The sequence below is a fragment of the Tursiops truncatus genome, chromosome 13 (assembly GCF_011762595.2).
Source record: "Tursiops truncatus isolate mTurTru1 chromosome 13, mTurTru1.mat.Y, whole genome shotgun sequence".
Taxonomy (NCBI): domain Eukaryota; kingdom Metazoa; phylum Chordata; class Mammalia; order Artiodactyla; family Delphinidae; genus Tursiops; species Tursiops truncatus.
This window is the reverse complement of record NC_047046.1, coordinates 64,998,633-65,016,059: the sequence shown is the minus strand read 5'-3', so window position 1 is coordinate 65,016,059 and position 17,427 is coordinate 64,998,633. Positions and strand designations below refer to the sequence as shown.

Below are 17,427 nucleotides of genomic sequence, written 5' to 3'. Positions count from 1 at the left end.
CATTGAGTTCTTGCAATGTGGCTGGTGTGACTGAGAAAGTGAATTCTTAATTTCATTTTAGTTACTTACAAGTGGCTAGTGGCTACCATACTGGACAGCATGACCCTTGATTCTTCCCTCTCCCTTACTCCCCAGGATCCAGTCATTGTCAAAGTCCCACGGAGTCACTTGAAAATTTCTCACACTGGTCTCCCTCGTCTCTCCCTTCCACTTCGGCCTTGTTTCAGACTCTCTTCATCTCTTGCCTGGAATACTGCCCGCGCCTTTAGAACGGTCTCTCACTCACCTCTGCAGCCTCTTCTTCTGTTACCCTGAGCCTCCACATGTGCTATTCCCTCTGGCCGGAGAAGGGATGTTTTTACATTTTTCAAGCACTTTCCTCCCATCTTTCTGATTTCCTTTTTGGTCCTGGCATAATTTCTTTCTGTGAAATAATTTATTTTGGCAACTCTGACTCTCAGAATGAATATCTGAACTGCCTTCTGCAATTTGTATCAGTTAATAAAGCTTGAATTCCACTCACAGGAACCTTGTGCTGAGAAAGGTTAGGAAGACAGCGTCAAATCAGCCTTCTTTGAAGCGTGCTGACGGTTCATTCTTCTCCCTTCCTCCAAGTTTCTGAGACACGCTTAGGAATTCCCCCCGCCGTGTGGCATCTGTTTACCAGCTGCCTCCAGAAGAAAAGAGCCTGTTAGAAACACAGCATGTGCGGAAGACTTAGATTATGTGTGAAGGGCAGGAGCGGAGTGCTGGGCCCGGGAGAGGAGAGTCCAGGGCTGGCACCAGCTCTGCCCCCCAGCCAGCGCGACCTTGGGCAGTTCATTCGTCAGACCGGACGCCCGCCATGTGCCGAGTTCTCATGCTGGGTCTCCCCTCCCAAGTGAGAGAAGACACTAGGGACTTTCAAAGGGACTTTCTAGTCCTAATATCCCATTTTTCTAAGGCCCTCCTTTTCCTTCGGGACCAAAATCTTCCTCCCAATAAAGAAAATGGGGGGAAATACAGAACCAAGTCAGAAAGCCTGGATTCTCTGCTACCAGTTATTTGGCGAATCCCGAACTAGTCCTTTACCCTCTTAGTCTCATTTCCTCATCTGTTCATTGTGGTTAAAGAAATAATTATCCTGATGGAAGAATTCAAGGAGGTAATGGGGATTATTTGTGACACGCATAAAAATGTATGCCATTAAAATATATGACGTTGGGCTTCCCTGGTGGCGCAGTGGTTGAGGGTCCGCCTGCCGATGCAGGGGACACGGGTTCGTGCCCGGGTCCGGGAAGATCCCACATGCCGCAGAGTGGCTGGGCCCGTGAGCCATGGCCGCTGAGCCTGCGCGTCCGGAGCCTGTGCTCCGCAACGGGAAAGGCCACAACAGTGAGAGGCCCACGTACCGCCAAAAAAAAAAAAAAATATATATATATATATATATATATATATATATATATATATATATATGATGTTGTTGATATTCTGGAAGGAAAGTGCTATATCTCTCCTCCCATCCCCTAAAACTAGGCTTTCTCAACCTCAGCACTCTTGGCATTTTGGCCCAGGGAATTCTTTGCTGTGGGGTGTCCTGTGCACTGGAAGAAGCTTAGCAGCTTCCCTGGCCTCTGCCCACTAGATGGGAACAGCCCTACTATTGTGACAACTAAAAACGTTTTAAAGCATCACCACATGTTCCTTGGAGGCAGAATTCCCCCAGTGGAGAGCCGCTGTCCTGTACTGAATGCTTTGTTGCCTCTCTTTTATAAAAGTCTTTCTCTCTACCTCTTCCTGTATTCAGAAACCATCTGTCCTGAGCACTGGGCTAGGACAGGTGGAATGACAGTGAATAAGACGTAGCCTTCATCCTTAAGGAGTTGCCAGCCACAAATAACTGTTGACCACATGGAAGGAGTGACTGTCAGTGGGTCTGTAGAAGCCACAGCAGCATAGAGGCGAGAGGGCATGAAGTGTCCAGGAAGGAGGTGGCCTAGGGTGTGTGTGATCATCTGGGGTGGCTCGTCGGAGGAACTGGCCAGGTTTCCTGAAGGCCAGTCCGCTGATCTTAGAAGCGGGCGGTCCTGAGCACCTCGGAGTCCTGCGTGTTGCGTGCACAGCACTGCAGAGCCCCAGGCAGCCTGTGCGGAAATCAACCAGGCGGCACCACGGGAGGAGGTCTCACTCTGCGTCCAGCAAGCTTCCGGCTCTGCTGAACCTGCACGGTTTATTGAGAGAGGAGAGTATAACCCTGCATTTCAGCAGTTGGACCCTTACATATCTTTGGTAATTTTTCAGTCCAGACTTAGGTGTTGCTTGTCTGCACTGTGGCCCTCCCATATTTAATAGGTGGAAGGGCTGGTTTTCACTCCCAGTTACTGGTAACTAATGCAGGGAGGCAGACTGAGCGAGTTTAACAGTGAGTTTTCTTTACTATCAGGGAGATAAGATTAAGGTACAGAAGGCTGGCAGGCTTTACGTGTCCCCTGGGGGGTGAGGACAGGGGAGGGTCATGGCAGTATCTTCTTGGTATACTGTCTTCTCGGGTTTTTGCTAACAGCTTCCTCTCTTTTACGTCACTCGATCATTACAACAAACCAGTAGATTAGAGTTGGGCAGATATTCTCAGCTCTCATTGAATGAGTGAGGAAGACGAGGTCCAGAGAGAGTGTTTTGCCCAAGGTGACATTAGCTGCTGGTGGCAGAGCTAAGGCCAGTCCAAGTTCCCCTTCAGCCTTGCTCGTTTCCCCCACCACGGGGAAGAGGATGTGTGAAGAAGGACGGGATTTCGCTGAGGTCATCAAGAAGCAGGGAAGAATGTTAAAGCTGAGTTCAAAAATTATTTGCCACATGCCTTCCATGGGACCAACTCGGTGTGTGGGCCCCAAGAGAAGATGTTTTCCCCAAAAAGCTTCCACAACACTGCATGGGAGCGGGGGTCACGTTCCCAAGCCGCTCCCCAGCCATCAGACAGGACCTGGCCCAGAGCTGGCATGCCCAGTTTTCACAGACATGATACCGGGGTCCAGAGCAGGAGGAGATGGGGGTGTTGGGGAAGAGTAATAGTCCTTTGAAGGAGGGAAGGGCCTCTCAGTCACAGTTAGCTCATTTTTCCAGCCAGGAAACAGCAGGAGGTCCTGGAGGAAGTAGGGACCCCAGCTAGACCCACAGCTCACAAAGGACTAGAGGTCACAGATGCTCGCGAAGCATGCTGCCCGTCCCCACCATGTGCAGCAGGTGGAACTTGACCCCGTAGTTGTGCCAAGCAAAGGGAAGAAGCCGATGGCCAGTCGAGATCCCGGCTGCAGGGTGCCTCGAGGGAGAGGCTGCTGTGAGCAGAAAACCTTTCCCAAGGACAAGCACGTCCACGTTGCATTCCTGACTCAGGGCCCAGCTGACCACTTGAGAGGCGAGAGGAGCAGAACCTGTAAACGGCAGAGCCTGCCTCCCAAAGGCCGCCTTGGATCTCTCGAGGTCACAGGCAGCCTTTATGTCCCTTGGACGTACAGCTTCTTATGAAACTGATCACCACCACCCGTATGAAGGTCCTCCTCGGATCCCAGAACTGAGCCGAATCCTGGGGCGGCCTCAGCAAAATTACAAAGTAGGTGGCATAGTAAGAGGTTCAGCCTACGGTCTAGTCTCGGCACGAGTGTTCCCTTTCGTCCTAAGGAGCTTCTTCTCTGCCTAAAAAGATGAAATTAACTCCTCTGAAGTAACTGTTGGTGTTCAGGACTCTGCAGAGTTCAGCACTTAGTTGTGCCTTACACGCTCAAAGTGCCATGTGCACCCTGGGGCTGGAGTCATCAGGAAGACTGTATGGACGAGCCGGGTGTCCAAAGAAGGGAGGACTGGGGCAGGCAGGGGGAGGCGGGAGGAAGTCAGAGTGAGCCCAGGCCTGGAGGAGGACGAGGGCGTCTCCTGGGACGCCGAGCCCTGCGCATTGGAACCAAGAGAGTGCCCGGGGAAGGTCAGCTCGCGGTCTTCAGTCACTTGGAAAATGCCTGCTGTTTCCCCACCACCAAGTGCCCGCTAAGCCCAGGCCACCGCAGGGCACCATCTGCCTCAGTGGACTCCTGGGCCCCTGGCCCACGTGCAACTCAGCGTAAGAGAGCAACGTGACCAGGGGCCGAGCAGGTCGTAGAGATGGGAGGACAGAGAGGGTGTGTCCCATGGAGAGATGTGAATCGAGGGCGGTCGACCCCAGGCCAGGTCCTTCCTGCAGAATTCCAGAATCCTGAGTGGGTCCAGCTGCTGGGAGAAGAGCATCTGGGGCTGTCCGGGAGCGTGGCAGACAAATGTGGTGAGAGGTTGCCTGCTGAGCCCTCCCGGGTCCTAGGAGTAAGGAAGCTGCCATCTGCATTTACCCAACAGGGCAAGTAGGCTGCCCGACTGCCCGGCCAGGCGTGCGCTGAAGCCAGTACAATCCGCAGGATCCCGGATTGAGTCTGGAGGACCTCACCCCTGCCCTCCCTCCTGCCAGAGTGCGAGGAGCAAGAGGCCCTCGGCTTGTAGCCAGGCTTCAGAACAGCCAGAAAGAAATGGAAACACTTATTCCTCACCCCAAATATAAATGATTAGTTCTAGTTCAGCTTAATTCTTTCTCCGTGAAGACTCCCTGATTACCCCAGCCAACCTCAACATCTTTCCCTCCAGTTTCTTTCAGCATGTTTACCACCTTTATCACATACTGCCGTGTGGTTTACTTCTTCTGTACACTTCTCTCCTCTTCAAGTGCGGATGCTCTTAGAAAATCCAGACCACGTCTGACTTTTTATTCCAGTGTCCCACTCAGTATATATGTGTAGGACATACACGTATACCCAGACATACGCATACACATATACCCAGAATAAAAACTGGGTGTTCAGTGCTAGATGTAGCATTTTAGGGTGGGTGAGTTGTTGAAGTCATGGCTCATATCTCTAAAGATGGGAAGATAAAGTTCTTCATCTATGTGATTCTTAACTGGGCAGCTGTCATGATAGTAGCTAACAATACGTGTGCCCTTATGTTCTGCCAGGCGCTGTTCTCACTGCTCTCATGGGCCATGACATTTCGTCTTCACACTAACCCTCTAAAAGGGATACTTCTATGATCCCCACTTGACAGATGAAGATACTGCCGTGCAAGTTTATGTGACTTGCCCCAAATCACACATGCAGCTATAAGTGATCACGTCATGATTGAAACCCAGGTCTGCGTGGCCTGAGACACTCCCCCTTTTAACTCTGGAGCCAAATAATGCTTGTGGTGCCGAGTGTATATGATTTGGCCGTTGAATTAAGACAGATGCCCCTGTGTATGGAAATAATGAGGGAAGGCTCTGCAGAGGAAGCAGGAATGAGCCTTGGTGGGTGGACAGAATGTGGCGGGCAGAGAAGAGGAGTATCCCAGGTGCGAATAAGAATGCACAGAGCTGAAGATGCTGAGATGGCTCGTGTGCTGCCAGTCACTGTTCTTTAGTCTGTGCTTGGCCCCTGACCTTGAGCTCCAGGGTGCCTGTGCAGGAGGGGGTGGGCTCTCCCCCTCCCCTGTTCCACTCCTTTGCCGTGTGGCACTCACTGCTTGTCTTGTGTTTTTCAGCTTTGACCCGAAGAGAGCAGTGCAGCAGCTCCGAGCGTGCGGGGTGTTGGAGACCATTCGGATCAGCGCAGCTGGCTACCCGTCCAGGTACCGCGGCCCCTGGAGCCTGGCTCCCCAGGGAACCCTCTTATGTGCTGTCCCCCAAGACAGAGCCTCCAGAAATGTTCCCCAACACTGAGGGCTCAAGCAGGGCGCTGACAGTTAAAAGAATTTCAGTTTGGGCTGAGAAATATGGGTGTCAACGGTAACATCCTCCTGGACAGCTTTTCAGATTTCAACTTGGCATTGGTCTGGGTGTCGGGCTGGCTGGAGTTGCCAAGGGGATTTCTCCTGTGCCCAAGTCCTACCTTGTCCTCTTTACCATTTGCTTGTTTGTTCTTTATTGTGGCAAAATACACTAACATTTACCATCTTGATCATTTTTAAGTGTACAGTTCAGTGGTACCAAGTCCATTCATACTTGTACAAGCATCACTGCTGTTCATCCACAGAACTCTTTCATCTTGCAAAACTGAGACTGTGCCCATTAAGCACTACTCACCATTGCCTCCACTGGCAGCCAGCGTGCTACTTTCTGTCTCTATGATTTTGATGACTCTACACTGATGATTCGTGTAAGTGGAATCATGCAGTACTCGTCTTTTAGTGCGTGGCCTATTTCACTTCTCATAATGTCTTTAAAATTCATCCGTGTTGTAGCATGTGTCAGAACTTCCTTTTCTAAGGCTGAATAATATTCCCTTATATGTAGAGACCGCATTTTGTTTATCTATTCATCTGTCAATGGACCCCTTTACCTTTTAATATAGAATCAGATATATGACGGAAAATGTCATTTCTTTGAGCTAAAAGACCGCTATCACGATCTGATGTGCATTGTGGATAGGCCGCCGAGCCACCCCAGTGTCTGTTAAGCTGTGCCAAGACCATGGATCCCTCTGCTGGGCACTGGCCTGAAATAGGGGCGGGGTGCAGATAGCGCCCAACTAGCCCCCGTGAAATCACGTAAGCCAGACATCTTCTGCCAGGAACTGGAGCTGAACAGGGCACTGTAGCAACCCAGAGCCTGTGGTATTTTCCACAGGGACCCACCTGTCTGAAGAAGGTCCTCTAAGTGTGAGAAGGAGGAAGGAGCCAGAAATGGGGAGGAGGAGAGGCAGCCCAGCCCCCCTCCTGCCATCTCCACCTGGCACTTTCCCACTGCAGCTGAGGAAACATCCATATGCAGTGGTCAGTTACCCAGAAACAAGTTAACCATCAACGGCTCCCAGATGTTGCACCTGGGAAGGAAGTTGCTGATGGAATTAGGAATTTGCATTTGACCTGGAAGGTGCAAAGAACTGTCACTAATCTGCAGCACCCATGCAGCTTCTCAAAACCCAGCAGGTTCAAGCATTGCTCAGAATGATCTGCTCCAGCTGGAGGTAGAAGGCTGCTCTTACTGTCTTTCAACCACATCTCTCTTCTTAGAACAGACAAGGAGTGTCCTGGGGCTCCATCTCATTTTTGGACCTTGGGGTCTGAACACAACTGGCTAACAACTCCACGATTAACGAGGTGGGCCGCGCTTGCCCTTCTTAGGTGAAGGCTCTGTGCTCCTTCTTCCTGCCCTGCAGCGTCCACATCAGCCTTTTGATTGAGCGGAAGGGGCTCAGGCTGCAGGCACAGTGGTTCAATCTTGAGTTCAAGTATTGTAGCCTGGCTGATTGGATGGCCTTTCAGTGACGGTCCAAGCGCAGGGTTCAGACCAGGCATAGTTTGTTCCACTTAAGAACTTGACAAGGACGCTAGGGAGCTGTCGAGCCACTGGTTTTCAAACCGTGTTCTACTGGCAGCCGGGCCCCACTCCGGCTCCTGGTTCTTCTATCTGCTGGGCTCCCGGAAAGGTTTCTTTAATCCCCCATCTTGAGTCCAGTGTCTCTCAAAACTGCATCGCAACCCACTAGGGGGTCAGGAAAGCAATTTAATGGGCTGTGGCCAACATCTTGTTTGTTTAACGAAATAACTTCAGATGGAAAATAGAAGGTGGCAGTTTGCGGCAGAAAGTGTGTTGTGGCCTGAGCTCACTTTAGCTGTACGTGTAGGTGTGGGTGCTTCCTGATTTAACATGCACCTTCACCAGGGAGGCCCCAAGAAGGAAGTGAGCTGCCCAGGGTCACCAGCTGGCTGTGCTCGGGCTGGACTAGAATCACCCTGCCCTGCTCTGCCGGGTGGTGGTTGGCAAACATCTTAACTGCTTACGTCAGTGAAGCGTTTCTTCACTCTTCTTCCAAACAGGTGTCTCGGAGGAGTGAGGGGACAGGTGGGGTCCTGTGGGCTGGGCCCAGGCTGGAGGCCTGGTGTGGAGCTGCTCCCTGCCCTCTCCAGCTTGTAAATAAAAGACCAGACTGCAGAAGCGCGGCCTGGACTGGAGCCATCAGAACCTGGTGGTTGGGCCTTGGGCTTCAGAGTCAGGCCTAGATTTCAGTGTCAGCTCCCAGACTCCTAGGCTGGGTGACCACAGGCGAGTAAATTAATCTCTCTGAGCCTGGGTTCCCTCATTATTTAGTAGAATGATCATACTTATTTCATAGACTGTTGTGATAAATGAGGTAATGCATCTGAAGTCCTCAGCACAGGCACATAAGCATTTAATAACATATTTATTCCTCATCCAGATATGAGCGAGAAGCTGCATCCTTCTGGGGTAATTATCAGGGTAGGACATGTCTATATCAGACATTTCTAGCTTTGTTTTTGTGAAATCCTGATGTACCTGGTCGCCTCAAAAGAGCATTCTGGAGTTTTCAGAACTCTCCAAGCAATTGAAAAGGTCAGTCTAAGAATTGTCTAAAGTACGTCAAAACAGAGTAGAGCTGAGATGTCCCATGTTAAACTGTGGAGGGTCCCTGTGCAGGAAACTTAGGGATCACAGGTCCTCACAAGCATACCTGTGCTGTACAGTGCAGAGGTCTGGAGGTAAGCAGAGAAACCCAGGCGCTCATCTTTTTGTGTAACATATAATGGGTGCTAATGCTGGGCCTGTCCAATGGGAGGCGTGAACATTGGGACCCTCTGAAAATGAGATAGTCTAAGGTAGATGGAAGCTTGGGGACCCGTCTCAGTATACAAGGAGCCCCCTGTTTCGCCAAGAACTTTCTAACAGAATGAATTGTTTAATAGTAGGACAAATGGCTTGCAGAGGGCATGACCCTCTTTTCTTGGAGAACGTCAAGGAAAGGCTAGAAGTCTTTGAGTCTGACACGCTTAACCGTAGATCATGCTTCAGGCAGAGGCCCCTGCTCACCTCTGTCACCTCCGATCCACCCGTGGAGCTTCCTTGCAGCCTCACTGTGAAAGCAATCGGAGTGACAGCGTGTGCCACCCACTGGTTTTGCTGACACAGTACAAAACCATCTGTTTTGGAGGTGGAAGAGGAAGGGGAGAGCGTTTTACTCCTGTGGTCTCCCATGAGTTTTTGTAGCATGAGAAGGTTTTCTTGCCTTCATGGTATCCCTTTCTCCTGTTAATCTGTCCTTCCACAGCATGTCTCATCCCGTATCGAGCATCTAGCTCCATGCCGATTGCTCTGAGGGGATTCGGGATGTAAGGCATGGCCTCTGCCCACCAGGAGCTCACAGTCTAGGAGGAGTGAGTGCTACACGCCTAAAGCAGTTAGAGAACAACTGACTGTTGTAGGTGCAAGTTTAGGAGGAAACATGTCTTCATGGAGGAGGTAAGACGTGAGCTGGACCTTGAAGGGTGAGGAGTATTCGGATTGATGCGGAGGCAGCGGGAGGTTACGGCCAGTCAGGGCGCGGCGTGTGGTCCAGGTCTGGAAGGGGTGGTAGGTTGCTCTTCCTGTCCAGTGATGGGGGAGATCAGCTCAGTGCCTGTTCCCCCTGCTCAGTGCTCCAGTCTTAGCGTGCCAGGGGCACTTTTTGCCTCATCCAGACAGCCCCTTCCTTGGCAGCCAAGAGAACGCATTCCCTCCGAGTCTTTCCATTCATATGGAGAACCACTTCTGCTGTTCATTCCACCTGGCTGCAGACAGAGTTGCCAGTGAAGTGGAGACGCCCACAGACTTGCTGGCCTCTTACGGGGCAGCTGATGGGTGTCTTTCCCTTCCTCCCTAATTGTTTCAGACTTATTCCCAGCAGATAATTACAAGGGCATCTGTACCTTTTGCTTTTGTAATTGCAAAACACAGTTGGATGATGGAAAGGTATTGTAGAGAAGGAAAGAAAGCCTGGTATTTTCTGGTATCACAGAAGATGTTACTTAATGCTGTGATTTAAATGTTTGGGATTAGATCCAGAACACTGCGTTCCATATCCTCCTCCTGTTTGCTATCGTAGCAGATTTTGCTGAAGGGTCAAAGAGAGGATTTCCTCCCCAAACTGCCATTTGAAATACTAACTTTTGGAAAGAGGCACCATAGTGTTGTGCCACCTTTGTTAGTGTTGAGACGGAGTTGAATCCTCCATATTATTTCAGCTGGATCCTAACTTCTCCCACCGCCAAGTCACAGCACCTCGGGTGGCATTTCTTTGGAAGGTGAGTGGTGAGAGGGAAGGGCTGCGGGGCAAACCGCCACACCCGGAGTCTCTGGCTCTGCACGTGGCCTGACTTTCGGTAGCTGCCAGCCTTGGTAGCCACGTGGAGTGACCTCGCTGGTTAAAAACAAAATGCTACCTAACTGCTTCATCCAGAAGCCTGGTGTGTGTCTGCTGTGTCTGGGGGTGAAGTGAGTGAGGTTTAACGGATACTGTGTGCCTGTCAAGGTGTTTGCCACTGAAGGAAACACACAGGTGTCACGTGTGCTCCCTCAGTGTAGAGGTGAGCAGTCATTTTGTTGACCTGACTCGAGGAGACCTTCGTGGGACCAGAGGGTCATCACAAAAAGACTTCAGCTCCCGTGGCTGCTGAGACGCAGTGCAGCCAGGTGATGCCACGTGCGTGAGCTCGTCAGGCAGCCATAGCTTCGCACAGCTGTCTCCAAAGGAAACTTGAATGGCTTCTTCGATTACGGGGATTACAACTCATAACATTTGCCTACATTTCTCCTTCTGTGGCCACAGGGCAGGTATCACTTTACAGGGAAGAACATGGCAAAGGGAAAGGGAACGCATGGTCCAGGGTGGCAGGGACTTGTGATGAAATGTCCAGGGGGCTCTTCCCCAAGGAGCCCGAGCCAAAAGCAGCCCTTTTCAGCTGGGATCTCAGGCCGGGTCCCTGCATCCAGCCTACCGATGCCCTGGGTGTGGAGCTCTTAGCCCTGTTCCGAAATTAATAGATGCCAGTGGCCACACAGTCCACCAAGCCAGAGAGGATGAATGCAGAGTCGCTGGCCAGCCGCGGCCTCCGGCGCTCCCTCACCCCGGTCTCAGGCTTCAGTATACCTGTCTGTTTTTATCCTCCCTAAGAACTATGGCCCTCTGTGAGTCTGATTTAAAATGAACATGTATCACTCAAGTTGAAATGCGACAGTGGCTAAGATAAATATCCATGATCACGTCCATAAAGCACCGTGATAAATGCGCTGTCCAGGAAGACAAGCTCGTCCCCCAGCACCTGACTCCCAGCCCCGCCCCCCAGGAGGTGTCTTACGCCTCTGCAGTCACCTGTCTCCCTCCTCTGGGGGCTTCAGAGCAGCTTTGTGTCCTGGAGGAATTGTGAAGCAAATTCCACTTAAGCAAAACAAGCGTGTGGTGGGGGCGAGGAGAGAGGGGAGCTGCTTGAATATGCAGTATTTATATCCTAGGAAAAAAACTCACCGTAACTCTTCACTCTACCTCACAGTCACGTCAGAAAAACTCATTGGTGCTTTCCGAAAAGACTTCCACTCCTTCCCCAGCTTCACCCCCTGCCCCATAGGGACTAAGTAGCATAGGATTGGAGAACTGGATGGAGGCTTGAGAAATTGCTTGGTTCACCTTCCTATTTAATCATGATTAAACAAAGGGACACATAGCTACTCGCCTTGCTTTTAAAAATCCAACCAAGAAAGAAGAATTTGGAACTTATTTTGCAGCAAAATAATTTTTTATCTCAGCTCTTCCTGCCCTTAGTTCTGGCCCTTTCTCCCCCTGAGCGCTGTGCTCATTTCCGGGCACCAGGGTCTGACACAGGGTTCTTGACCACGGCTGCACATCACAGTCACGTGGAAGCGTTCCCAGAAGCCAGGAGCCGCCTCAGACTCAGAGTCTGCCTTCGACAAGATTTCCCAGGTGATTTTTAGATGCATCCTGCCCTGCAGCTGTCGCCCAGAGGGAAGTGTTGGCCCCTGGTAAACCGCAGCCACTTGACTGTCTGAGGGCAGTGCGGGACGCCTAGATTTGCCTCTGTCCTCACCTGGCATCTCGGCTCCAGCATGGAGCCACTGGGGAAGGCTTGTGTCTCCCTTCCCCTGCAGTAGGGCTTAGCGACCTTCAGACCCAGGGCCACCTTGGGGTCTCAGCCTGTGTTCCACTGAGAGGCCCAGGACGTACGTGGGGGATAAAGGGAGAGGCAAATACGGGGTATCCGTGGCGGGGTGAGCACCCTGTCACCTTTGCACTGGGAACCCATGCATGAGTATCATCTTCCTATAAATTGGCCTATTCCGGATATTTCATCTAAATGGAATCACACATGTGATCAACATGTGGCCTTTTATGTCAGGTTTCTTACACTTAGGATAATATTTTCAAGGTTCATCCATCTTGTAGCATGCATCAGAACGTTATTCCTTTATAATGCTTAACACTATTTTATTGTAAGAATACACCACGTATTATTTTACCCATTCATCAGTTGATGGGCATTTGGAGTTTTTTTTAATTTTTTAACATCTTTGTTAGAGTATAATTGCTTTACAATGGTGTGTCAGTTTCTGCTTTATAACAAAGTGAATCAGTTATACATATGTCCCCATATCTCTTCCCTCTTGAGTCTCCCTCCCTCCCACCATCCCTATCCCACCCCTCTAGGTGGTCACAAAGCACTGAGCTGATCTCCCTGTGCTATGCAGCTGCTTCCCACTAGCTATCTGTTTTACGTTTGGTAGTGTACATATGTCCATGCCACTCTCTCACTTTGTCCCAGCTTACCCTTCCCCCTCCCCGTATCCTCAAGTCCATGCTCTAGTAGGTCTGTGTCTTTATTCCCGTCTTGCCCCTAGGTTCTTCTGACCATTTTCTTTTTTTTCTCTTTCTGACTTACTTCACTCTGTATGACAGTCTCTAGGTCCATCCACCTCACTACAAATAACTCAGTTTTGTTCCTTTTTATGGCTGAGTAATATTCCATTGTATATATGTGCCACATCTTCTTTATCCATTCGTCTGTTGATGGACACTTAGGTTGCTTCCATGTCCTGGCTATTGTAAATAGAGCTGCAATGAACATTTTGGTACATGACTCTTTTTGCATTATGGTTTTCTCAGGGTATATGCCCAGTAGTTGGATTGCTGGGTCATATGGTAGTTCTATTTTTAGTTCTTTAAGGAACCTCCATACTGTTCTCCATAGTGGCTGTATCCATTTACATTCCCACAAACAGTGCAAGAGGGTTCCCTTTTCTCCACATCCTCTCCAGCATTTATTGTTTCTAGATTTTTTGATGATGGCCATTCTGACTGGTGTGAGGTGATACCTCATTGTGGTTTTGATTTGCATTTCTCTAATGATTAGTGACGTTGAGCATTCTTTCATGTGTTTGTTGGCAATCTGTATATCTTCTTTGGAGAAATGTCTGTTTAGGTCTTCTGCCCACTTTTCGATTGGGTTGTTTGTTTTTTTGATATTGAGCTGCATGAGCTGCTTTTATGTTTTGGAGATTAATCCTTTGTCAGTTGCTTCATTTGCAAATATTATCTCCCATTCTGAGGGTTGTCTTTTCAACTTGTTTATGGTTTCCCTTGCTGTGCAAAAGCTTTGAAGTTTCATTAGGTCCCATTTGTTTATTTTTGTTTTTATTTCCATTTCTCTAGGAGGTGGGTCAAAAAGGATCTTGCTGTGATTTATGTCATAGAGTGTTCTTCTTATGTTTTCTTCTAAGAGTTTGATGGTGTCTGGCCTTACATTTAGGTCTTTAATCCATTTCGAGTTTATTTTTGTGTATGGTGTTAGGGAGTATTCTAATTTCATTCTTCTACATGTTGCTGTCCAGTTTTCCCAGCACCACGTATTGAAGAGTCTGTCTTTTCTCCACTGTATATTCTTGCCTCCTTTATCAAAGAGAAGGTGACCATATGTGTGTGGGTTTATCTCTGGGCTTTCTGTCCTGTTCCATTGATCTATATTTCTGTTTTTGTTCCAGTACCATACCGTCTTGATTACTGTAGCTTTATAGTATAGTCTGAAGTCCGGGAGCCTGATTCCTCCAGCTCCGTTTTTCTTTCTCAAGACTGCTTTGGCTATTCGGGGTCTTTTGTGTTTCCATACAAATTCTGAAATTTTTCGTTCTAGTTCTGTGAAAAATGCCAGTGGTAGTTTGATAGGGATTGCATTGAATCTGTAGATTGCTTTGGGTAGAAGAGTCATTTCCACAGTGTTGATTCTTCCAATCCAAGAACATGGTATATCTCTCCATCTATTTGTATCATCTTTAATTTCTTGCATCAGTGTCTTATAGTTTTCTGCATACAGGTCTTTTGTCTCCTTAGGTAGGTTTATTCCTATATATTTTATTCTTTTTGTTGCAGTGGTAAAGAGAGTGCTTTCTTAATTTCACTTTCAGATTTTTCATCATGTATAGGAATGCAAGAGATTTCTGTGCATTAATTTTGTATCCTGCTACTTTACCAAATTCATTGATTAGCTCTAGTAGTTTTCTGGTAGCATCTTTAGGATTCTCTATATATAGTATCATGTCATCTACAAACAGTGACAGCTTTACTTCTTCTTTTCCTATTTGGATTTCTTTATTTCTTTTTCTTCTCTGATTGCTGTGGCTAAAACTATGTTGAATAATAGTGGTGAGAGTGGGCAACCTTGTCTTCTTCCTGATCTTCGTGGAAATGGTTTCAGTTTTTCACCATTGAGGACGATGTTGGCTGTGTGTTTTTCATATATGGCCTTTATTATATTGGGGAAAGTTCCCTCTATGCCTGCTTTCTGGAGGGTTTTTATCATAAATAGTTGTTGAATTTTGTCAAAAGCTTACTCTGCATCGATTGAGATGATCATATGGTTTTTCTCCTTCAATTTGTGTAAATGATGTATCACGTTTATTGATTTGCATATATTGAAGAATCCTTGCATTCCTGGGATAAACCCTACTTGATCATGGTGTATGATCCTTTTAATGTGCTGTTGGATTCTGTTTGCTAGTACTTTGTTGAGAAGTTTTGCATCTATGTTCATCAGTGATATTGGTCTGTAGTTTTCTTTCTTTGTGACATCTTTGTCTGGTTTTGGTATCAGAGTGATGGTGGCCTCGTAGAATGAGTTTGGGAGAGTTCCTCCCTCTGATATATTTTGGAAGAGTTTGAGAAGGATAGGTGTTAGCTCTTCTCTAAATGTTTGATAGAATTCCCCTGTGAAGCCATCTGGTCCTGGGCTTTTGTTTGTTGGAAGATTTTTAATCACAGTTTCAATTTCAGTGCTTGTTATTGTCTGTTTATATTTTCTATTTCTTCCTGGTTCATTCTCAGAAGGTTGTGCATTTCTAAGAATTTGTCCATTTCTTCCAGGTTGTCCATTTTATTGGCAGGTAGTTGCTTGTAGTAATCTCTCATGATCCTTTGTATTTCTGCAGTGTCAGTTGTTACTTCTCCTTTTTCATTTCTAATTCTGTTGATTTGAGTCTTCTCCCTTTTTTTCTTGATGAGTCTGGCTAATGTTTTATCAATTTTGTTTATCTTCTCAAAGAACCAGCTTTTAGTTTTATTGATCTTTGCTATCGTTTCCTTCATTTCTTTTTCATTTATTTCTGTCTGATCTTTATGATTTCTTTCCTTCTGCTAACTTTGGGGGGGGGTTTGTTCTTCTTTCTCTGATTGTTTTAGGTGTAAGGTTAGGTTGTTTATTTGAGGTATTTCTTATTTCTTAAGGTAGGCTTGTATAGCTATAAACTTCCCTCTTAGAACTGCTTTTGCTGCATCCCATAGCTTTTGGGTTGTTGTGTGTTCATTGTCATTTGTTTCTAGGTATTTCTGATTTCCTTTTTGATTTCTTCAGTGATCTCTTAGTTATTAAGTAGTGTGTTGTTTAGCCTCCTTGTGTTTGTATTTCTTACAGAGTTTTTCCTGTAATTGATATCTAGTCTCATAGCGTTGTGGTCAGAAAAGATACTTGATACAATTTCAATTTTCCTAAATTTACCAAGGCTTGATTTGTGACCCAAGATATGATCTATCCTGGAGAATGTTCCATGAGCACTTGAGAAGAATGTGTATTCTGTTGCTTTTGGATGGAATTCCTATAAATATCAATTAAGTCCATCTTGTTTAATGTATCATTTAAAGCTTGTGTTTTTTATTTATTTTCATTTTGGATGATCTGTCCATTGGTGAAAGTGGCGTGTTAAAGTCCCCTACTGTGATTGTGTTACTGTCGACTTCCCCTTTTATGGCTGTTAGTATTTGCCTTATGTATTGAGCTGCTTCTTTGTTGGGTGCATAAGTATTTACAATTGTTATATCTTCTTCTTTGATCGATCCCTTGATCATTATGTAGTGTCCCTCTTTGTCTCTTGTAATAGTCTTTGTTTTAAAGTCTGTTTTGTCTGATATGAGAATTGCTACTCCAGCTTTCTTTTGATTTCCATTTACATGGAATATCTTTTTCCATCCCCTCACATTCAGTCTGAATGTGTCCCTAGGTCTGAAGTGGGTCTCTTGTAGCCAGCATATATATGGGTCTTGTTTTTGTATGGACATTTGGATTATTTCCACTTCTTAACGAGTATGAATAATACTGCTCTGAATATTCATGCACATAGTTTTGTATGCATGTATATTTTATTTCTTCTATTTATACCTAGAGGGAGGATTGCTGGGTAATATGATAACTCTTTACTCTTTCAAGAAACTGCCACTGTTTTCCAGCATGGCTGTACAATTCTACATTCTCACCAGCAATGGATGGGGCTTCCCATATCTATACATTCTTGCCAACACTTGTTATTGTCTGTCTTTTTTTGTTATAGCCATCCTAGTGGGTGTCAAGTGGCATCCCACTGTGATTTGATTTGCATTTCTCTGATGATTAATGAGGTTGAGCATCTTTCCATGTGCTTATTGGCCATTCATATATCTTCTTTGGAGAAGTGGTATGCAAATCACCTGCCCATTTTTAAATTGGGTTAGTTGTCTCTTTGGTGTTGAGTTGTAGGAGTTCTTTATTTATTCTAGATACTAGATCCTTATCAGATATATGCCTGGCAAATATTTTCTCGCATTCTGTGGGGTGACTTTTCACTTTCTTGATGGTGTCCTTTGAAGCATAAAAGCTTTTCATTTAGCAAGCGTCCAATGTATCTATTTTTTTCTCTGAGATTGTTTGCCCAATCCAAGGTCACAGAGTTTTACACCTATGTTTTCTTCTAAGAGTTTTATAGGTTTAGGTTTTTAATCGATTTGGGGTTAATCTATGTGTAATGTGAAGTAGAGGTCCAACCTCATCCTTTTGCATACAGATACCAGTTGTGCCAGCACCATTTGTTGAAAAGACCATATTGACTCTTGGTAGGCAAGATAAGGGGGTATCACGCCATTTTAGGATGACAAAACAGATCCCTTAAGAGTTAAGTGATCAGATTAAATCCTCACAGATAGCAAGGGGTGGAGTCGTCACACCACACGGCCAGGGGTTAAGGATGCCTTCACTTGTGAGTCTTCTACAAAGTGCCCTCTCCTCTGACTTTGGTCTCTTGTGTTCCTTGGAAAATTTGGT

At 47.0% G+C, this 17,427-nt stretch overlaps 1 protein-coding gene across 4 annotated transcripts in view; it reads left to right on the top strand.

The window, feature by feature from the left end:
* The window catches only part of MYO5B (myosin VB), a 382,756-nt gene that overhangs the window by 295,330 nt on the left and 69,999 nt on the right, over positions 1-17,427 (top strand). For all 4 annotated transcript variants that reach the window (XM_033837739.2, XM_033837736.2, XM_033837737.2 and 1 more), the window contains one exon: positions 5,569-5,655. In XM_033837739.2, coding sequence (XP_033693630.1) covers positions 5,569-5,655 — 87 coding nt within the window. The remainder of the gene's footprint in view (positions 1-5,568; positions 5,656-17,427) is intronic.